Consider the following 8,036-nt stretch of genomic DNA (forward strand, 5'->3'; position numbering starts at 1 on the left):
CTAGTTTTTTTTTTTTAAAGAACTTTATTTATAATCAACAGTATAACATACAAGGCACCATCATTAATCCGAATATGTAATATCCTCGGTTGAGCGTTACAACGACAAAAGAGGAAGAAAAAAAAACAAAACAAAACAAAAACAAAAAAACAATAAACACAAAGCCAAAAAGAGTTAGAACAAAAAGAGAGAACAGTCATTGAAGGATTTAAAACCAAAGGAAAAAATTTATATGAACAAAAAAGGGCAATCATGATCATTAAATAGGGAGGTTTCTTTTTTAACATAGATTAAACTTGTTAAATAATACAATAAGTTTATGAGCTTTCTTGTTATTCACAAGTTTCAGCGATTTAGCCCAGAGTTTAAAGTCATTCAGCCATCTGTTTATACGTGGTTTAGCTTTAAAATATCTGCATTTGTGAATAAATTTTTTTCCCAGTAACAAAAACGTCCTAATCAACAAGTCAAAATCTGCATTCTCAGCAAGTATTCCAAATTTTATTACTGTCATCATCAAATGTGGTAACTGAATTCTCCTGAACTGTAGCCAGCTCCACATGTCAATCCAGAAGGGGTGCACTGATTCACAGTAGAAAAACAAGTGATCCAGACTTTCAATATCACTGTCACAAAATGTGAAGGCGTTCACATCTAAGTTAAATTTCCGTTTTAAGAATTCATTGGTTGGATAAACCTCATTTATGATTTTAAAGTTAACCTCTTACTTTAGGGGAAAGAGGAAGTGAGATATACTTTCTTCTTATTGCCTTAACCTCCATGGTGGATCCGTACTGTCCCCTCAAACACTGAGACCATCGCTTCCAGTTGCTACTTTCTAAATTAAAAGTAATTCTCCGAGGAATTTCACTGTAAATAAAGATTTGTAGGATTTTAGCTGTTAAACAACAAAGCCGCAAATAATGGAACCATTTCAATTAAAAAACTCAAAAAGTGCTTGCAGTCGTATTGAAGACATATTGCAGTCGTATTATTGAGCTATAGATTGACAGTCAAATTCCATAGATAGTCTAATCACACATAAAGGGCACTGCCAGGGGCAGGAGTTTGGTGTAAAATTGTTTATTTGTGAAATATTGCCAACAAGTGCTGTCTAGCTCAGAGATTTATTCAGAACAGAAACCTTTTTTCTTTACACAAATGTGCCAGCAAATGTACAGAATATCACTGTATTACTAAACTGCTGCACATACCAGTGTGCACATCTGGAAGTAGTCCCATTAGAAACACAACAAACAAGAGTATGTATGTAATGTGGGATGTAACTGTAGGATCCAGTGATAGCAGGATATTTACAGCCAGTACCATCTTATTTTAATTTACCAGTAATCTGTGGTGATAATTATGGCAAAATGTATTTGTAGTTACTGCAGCAATAGACACATTTTATTATTAGTTTGTCTGTTGTTTCATATAAAAGGAATGCATTTTAATGCATATTTATTTACTTTCTAAAAAGTAAACGTCAGTTAATTTCGCTGTTAACAGAAATGCAGGAGTGTTACTGTTTTCCTTTTTTCAACCGCAAAATCTCCTACCTAAACATTTCTTTATCAAGCTGTTTCAAGGAAAACATCAGCCTATGTATCATTATTGGATTTTCAAATATTCACAAAAGTCTTGGAAATCATACAGTCTGGGTTCCTATAAAGAAGATGTGGAAAAATAAATGACCCAAGAGCAAAAATATCTTCTTCCATCATGTTGTTTACTTTTCAGTCTTAGCACCACATGTGACAGAATACAAATTCAAGTCCGTTTGTGTCTCCTGTGAATTCTTCACTGCGGGGCCAGCGGGATGCCCCGGGCGTCGGTCACTTGGCCCTCCTGCAGGTTTTTGACCAGCTGAGCCAGCCAGCGTTTGGTGGTGGTGTCATCCTTCAGCACCTGGGCGAAGGTGCTGTCCTTCAGCTGGTCGGGTAGACACTGACGGAGTGCCTCTCTGGCTCTGAGGAAGGAACAACACAAAACCTCCTTTTAATATCACTTCAAATGAAATTGAACTTCAAACTTGATGAAAACACTCAATGAAAGTGCAGATATATTTTTCCAAATAATTAATGTCAGGTTAGAAAGAAGAGTAAGGCAAAAACAAAAAATCATCAGAATAAACAAAAATATAATATTCCTAAACGATGAACAGCTTCAACATGTAGTGCATTTTTCTGTCTATGTAGTTATTCCCAAGTGTTTCAAGTAAAGCTGCAGCTATTACATCTAATACAACCTGTTACCATGAACTGTTTTTACACACATAAACATCTCATGGTGTAAAAACTACCAGTGTATTTTTGCAATAGCTTCTCCTAGTGGCAAGCTGATTGAAGTCTTCAAACAGCGAAGCCAGTGTTATACAGCAGCAGTCCCCAACCCCCTGGCCTCAGACCGGTATCGGTCCGTGAGTCATTTGGTACCGGGCCGCGAGAGTTGAGGCTCAGGTGTGAAATGTATAGTTTTCAGGGTTTTTATCGGTTTTCAGCGTTATTTTGTTATCGTTTTTATCGTTTACTTGGTTTTCCTTGGTCTTTTCACGTGTGTTATGAATAAATTTTCTTTTTTTTCGGTACCGGTACTAGTTTTATTTTGTTGTATTTATCCGCGACATCTTAAAGGCCGGTCTGTGAAAATATTGTCGGGCATAAACCGGTCCGTGGCGCAAGGTTGCAAGCACACAATAAACTGCAACAGAGTAAAGATGCTGTACCTGAGATTATCTGAAAGGCGAAGGTAGCAGCGGACGACGTGCTTCAGCAGCCGAGCTGATGGTTCTTTGGAGAGCTGTAGCACCATTTTACCCTGAAGATGCAAACATGATGGAGACAACAGCTACAGTTACATCCAGCAAACAAAGATCCCGACCCACATGCCACAAATCAACAAATTATTATTTAAAGAAAGCACTCAAACTACATTTGAGTTAAAGGTCAGTGTGAAAGCCTCAGGAAACTCTTGTTAATGTCTCGATTTATTTGACTTTTTTCCCTCCTAATGATTTCACCAGGTTGCCCACACCTCACAGTTTGAGAACCACCGAACTGGATCAATATTTTTATTCTGACTGAAGATTAAAGTTCAGCTGTGAACACGTGACAGGATTTTACAGCGTGCTGTTTACACATCAAAGGTAATGAATGTGACATGGGGGCATTTTCTTCTGTCCTTGGTACATTTGATCAGCCCCCTGTATATGGATTACATAAATCAAATCAGTGGAGTGCAGTAAATATTGTTACTATGCTGCTCTCAACTTCTCAAGGGTTTATTTTTTTTAATTTATTTTATTTTATAGGCTCAATCATGTGACATGAACCATGCTGCACGCCACTGCAGCCTGGGCTAATTTGTGATGTCCGTGCCCAGTTGGGTTTTTAAAACACCAAAAAGAAACATAAACAAGAGACTCTAGGGTTCGAACTGCAGTGCAACGAACTGATTCCTTTTGAAAAATCAAGTTTAGTTTTAATATGAAGTTTACGTTCTGAAGTATTTCATTTGCTGATAATGACTGAAAATTAATTGTTAAATTTTTTTTAACTGTGGACCATTTCTGCTTGGACATAATTGACAGCGAAGTAAAGATATGACTTGATGCAGATTTTCTTCTGGTCAGTTTGTAAAAAGCTTTGAACAGACAACTGGTTTTTAAATATCAGTCTGTGCCTGTTTATTCCGAACGGTTAACAAAAGTTTTTAATTCTGTCTGGACTTTTCAACAAATTACAAACAGAAATCAGTGAGACTAAACCATCTTCTTGTAATCGATGATGTGTCACAGAAAGTCTATCTGATCATGTCCATGCATATCTTTACAGCAAACACTTACAAGGATCATTGCCACATGGGAGAAACGCTCATAAGTCTGGCATATGTAAGCCAGCCCTGTGTCATCAAGCAGTATCTTCTGCAGTATGAAGGTAGCAACCTGAAAAAACAAACATGCGTATAAAGATTTCTCACTAGTAGGTGTCAATATTATGCTGCGGGCTATCTGTAAAGGTTCAGACTATTTTAAAAACAGAATAGCTCCGTACCGTCTTAGAGAGCTCACTTCCTGATTCCATAATGCGGAGACAAAGCGGGATGATTTCAGTTGTGAGAAGAAAGTTAATCACTTCTTGTTCATCTGTTTTGACCAAGGCACCTACATTAAGTACAAACAGACATCTTAATACCTGTACACACACACTTTGAATGATAAAAACTCTTTTCATAATACAATGAGAGGAGAGCATACCTATGACTCCAAGGCTGGTGAGGCGCAGGTACTCGAATGGGCGCGTTTTGCTCACAGTGTGCAAAAAGGGATAAAGGAAAAGGGGAATGTGGGCTGCGAGGAAAGCCGACCTGGCAAGATATTAAAAATTAAAAGAAAAATACTTTTAAATCAGTGTAACCACACTCATATCAAACACATATACCGGACCATAAGGCGCACTGTCGATTAACGGGTCTGTTTTCATACATAAGGCACACCAGATTATACGGTGCATCAAGCGAAACAAAACAGTCAGATAAGTCAAACTTTACTCAACTCATTCTTCTTGTTTCCTCCACTTCCGTACCATTGATCCATTAATGTTTAATTCTCTCACAGCTGCTCTTTCACATGTTGTTGCAGTATATTAGTGACTAACCTCATATTGTGGATGGATTATCTCAGTTGTTCTTCTGACTGAAGTTTGGTCTGTTTACAGCATCCTGCCACACGATTGCATTTGTTCTTAACCCTCATGTTAACTTTTATTGAGTGGAAAAAAGTTAGCGTTCATCCTCCAGCTTCACTGGTGGTGGCCAGGGATAGCTCAGTAGGTAGAGTGGTGGCCCCATGATCGGAAAGTCGGGGGTTCAACTCCACTGAACGGCTACCCTGAGGTACCCCTGAGCAAGGTACCGTCCATACACACTGCTCCCCGGGCGCTGCATTGGTGGCTGCCCACTGCTTCACTGGGTGAATGGGAACTATTTCCCTATGGGGACTAACACATACACACACACTGTGTTTTTGTTATGCTAACATAGCTGTGTCGCTAACGATCACAGCAGTGATGTTCGTTGGTTTACTGAAGTTGGACAAGCTGGTATTTAGTGATGTGCACAGCTCGAAGCCGACCGGGAGGTTAAGGCACGATGTGCCTTTTCCCCCCCGGTTGTAGTGGGCCTCGACCTCCTGTTAGCTTCGAGATGGTGGGTAACAGACGTCTCTGAAAACGTCGGAGCACTTTTGCAAATATGTGATGTCTTGATAAACCGAGCAGATATTTGATGTTTACACAGCTACATTCACGCCTGAAAATATCTTAAAAGTTTATTTTGTGACCCAGAAAAAGTAATATTAAAACCAACTAGCTGGCGCCATTGTTAGAAACGAATTGGCTGGGCCACGCTATGAATTCTGGGATAGGTTGGGTAACGAAGGATACACTGACTCGGCCTTCAAATGTGACCTGCGAAGCATACCAGTGCAAGATCTCCGTTTGTGAGATCTTGCAAACCGTTTGTGGGATCTCACAAAACTTCATCTTAATTTTTTTTTCTCCCATGTCCCTTGCAGGGCTCGGTATGGTAGTGATAGCAGAGCTGTATGTTTTAATTCTTTCAGAAATCTCTCAGTCAGAACATCCTATATCATGTTTAGATGGAAACTAGCGAGCTAACTTCCTGCTAACATCTAACTCTGTTAAATTTAATAAATTCTGTTTTCATGGATGTCTCGATGTTAAACTTAATTGTTACACCTGGTAAAGCAGCAACACTGATTATTTTTATTAAAGATGAAAGAATTTAGAAAGTTTTTAACTCTCAGTGTTCGTTTGAATTTGGGACCTGAAGGGGACGGCGTTTTGGACCCAGATACTCAGTCTGTGAGGCTCCTGACTACGGTAGCTGTAATGCTCTGACAATCCATCAAGCGGTGCGGCTTCGTAACTTACTAAAGTCGTACTAAAACATTTTGACAGATTTTTGAGTGCCGTGTACCACATAAAATCGGTTCAGTAAGCACAACCAGAATTCATACATTAGGTGCACCAGATTATAAGGTGCACTGCTGATATTTGAGAAAATTAAAGCATTTTAAGTGCACCTTATAGTGCAGAAAATTAGGTACTTTCATTTAAGGCTTAAAAGCCTTGTTTGTATCAGTGAAAAGAAAAGATGAGGTAAAACAAAAAAAGAAGCATGGTTGTAGTTTAGTTTCCTGAAATTCCTGATTGAAACAGAACAAATGAAGGCAAAGTGGATAAAACTCAATCTGCTCTGTAGTAAAGGTTTTTCTTTAGTAGTACACAATTAAAGCTTCCAATTGTCCCCTTACCGTGTCTCTGGGTGTGAGGCAACACATTGCAGGAGTGCCAAGGCGTTGCACACTCTGTTAGACTGATGTGCTGTGAGTGTCGGTGGGTTAATGGATGGATAGATGTTCACTATTTCCTACAAAGAGAAAGGAATGCATCAATGGTGCACAGCAAATGACACTGGGCAAACAGAACTATAGAGATGATGGATTACTCCGTCATCTCTGTGGTATTAACTCACAGGTATTAACTCAACAAGTGGTATAAACTCTAATGGTAGGTAGAGATTAAAAAAACGCTTACAACCATTTCAAGACCTAGTGCCCTGGAAGTCTTATAATTCAGGTCAAGTTTTAAAATATACTAAGAGCTCTTAACAACAAGTACCAATGCAACATATTATATAAATAAAAATAATATAGCAAAACAATTCAGAGTAATGAAGAAGCTCACTTCATGCGAGTGGTCTGTAAGGCCTAGCTGCCATGCAAACATGGCATGACTTGTAGTCCCTGATGGTTGTGCTGAATCTTTGTCAAGCCTATGGCATAGCTTATGTAAGTAGCCATGTTGTCAACATCATTTATGTGTTTGTGCATTATGTGTTAATTAGTGTGTCTTCTGGTGTTTTATATGTGGAGCCAGCCTACAGGAACAAATAAAATGCTGGTACTTTATTACCTCTATATCTTTCTCCAGTAATTTGTTGACATTTGTGAATCCTTATATTGAGGAGATGATGTTATTCTGTCACTGAGAAATTCAAAAACTAAGATGAAATTAACAGTGGGAAATCTATAGCACTGGGTAGGCCAATCACAGTACGTGCTCTGGATGCTGTGTGTATTAAATTTCTAGAAGGGTGCATGTCCAGTTATGCCATAGGGTTAAAGATTCAGGTTTGTGGTTCCGATGTAGATTTGAAGCATAAAAAAATAATAAAAAATCCTGATTTCCAACTGGTAGAGAGGCAACAGATCTTACCTGCAGGAGAGCAGCGATAGTGCCACAGGAATGCCAAAGCATCGGTGCCAGGTCTGGCACAGATTCGCGTTTCTTGCTGAGCTCCAGCAGGGCATTCTCTCTGGTCTCTGGGCTGGACAACTCATTGATCCACTGGTAGATCTTTTCCCGGTCTACCTGAGCCAGGGCTGTGACATTAGATACAGCCTGCAAAAGGCAAAATTAGTTTAAAAAGCATGTCGTCTTGGGTCTGTGTTTGAGAATGGGTGGTCGATGTTTAATGTAAATCAAACAAAAGGATGAGGAAGCTCCATGTTAAGACGGTTCGAGACTTCAAAGCAAAGTAAGGTGAAATTACACTCACCGCTCCCGTTGCAAGCATTCTCCGAAGCTCTTTGTGGCGTCTTTATGTCGTTATAAACAACTAAATTTGATTAAGTGTGGTGAACGTGGTTGCAATGCAAGTAAGTTGGCGTAACTAGCACAAAGCTAGCCCGAGCTGGCTGCTAAATGTCCTGGCCTATGAAGACAAGTACCCGTGTACATTAACATAACTTCAAATTCGCCGAAATAAGGGGAAAGGGAACACTAGCAGTCTAATTTGTGCGCTTTAAACCACACTAATTAGCTCAAAACTAAACGTAATTCATACTAAAACTAAAGCGAGGCTTAGCTTGGCAGACCCGTGGACAGCCTTGATACAAATAACTGAAATATCGCGAGATGAAAATCCTCGGTCATTACTTCCGTTGTAAATTT

The 8,036-nt window shown here is 39.2% G+C and overlaps 1 protein-coding gene across 2 annotated transcripts; it reads right to left on the reverse strand.

Annotated features, from left to right (window-relative positions):
* Positions 1 to 1,067: 1,067 nt before the first annotated feature.
* cnot9 (CCR4-NOT transcription complex subunit 9) lies at positions 1,068 to 7,986 on the reverse strand. 2 transcript variants are annotated; one of them, XM_026143779.1, is made up of 8 exons: positions 7,642 to 7,985; positions 7,299 to 7,484; positions 6,335 to 6,450; positions 4,256 to 4,365; positions 4,053 to 4,162; positions 3,845 to 3,943; positions 2,726 to 2,817; positions 1,068 to 1,969 (listed from the first exon to the last, which is right to left on the reverse strand). In XM_026143779.1, exons 1-8 carry the CDS (start codon positions 7,657 to 7,659, stop codon positions 1,801 to 1,803), a joined length of 900 nt encoding a protein of 299 aa, XP_025999564.1. In that variant the 5' UTR covers positions 7,660 to 7,985; the 3' UTR covers positions 1,068 to 1,800. The 2 variants fall into 2 exon arrangements, with proteins under 2 accessions (XP_025999564.1, XP_025999562.1); XM_026143777.1 differs by having other exon boundaries at positions 4,053 to 4,365; positions 7,642 to 7,986.
* Between the last annotated feature and the right edge of the window lie 50 nt (positions 7,987 to 8,036).

The sequence above is a fragment of the Astatotilapia calliptera genome, chromosome 16, assembly GCF_900246225.1.
Source record: "Astatotilapia calliptera chromosome 16, fAstCal1.2, whole genome shotgun sequence".
Lineage (NCBI taxonomy): Eukaryota > Metazoa > Chordata > Actinopteri > Cichliformes > Cichlidae > Astatotilapia > Astatotilapia calliptera.

Coding starts and splice junctions, on each gene's coding strand:
- cnot9 (XM_026143777.1), bottom strand. Junction 6,451..7,298: donor CTATCGCTGCTCTCCTGCAG/GTAAGATCTGTT, acceptor TTCTCTTTGTAG/GAAATAGTGAACATCTATCC. Junction 1,970..2,725: donor CGCCTTTCAGATAATCTCAG/GTACAGCATCTT, acceptor TTCCTTCCTCAG/AGCCAGAGAGGCACTCCGTC.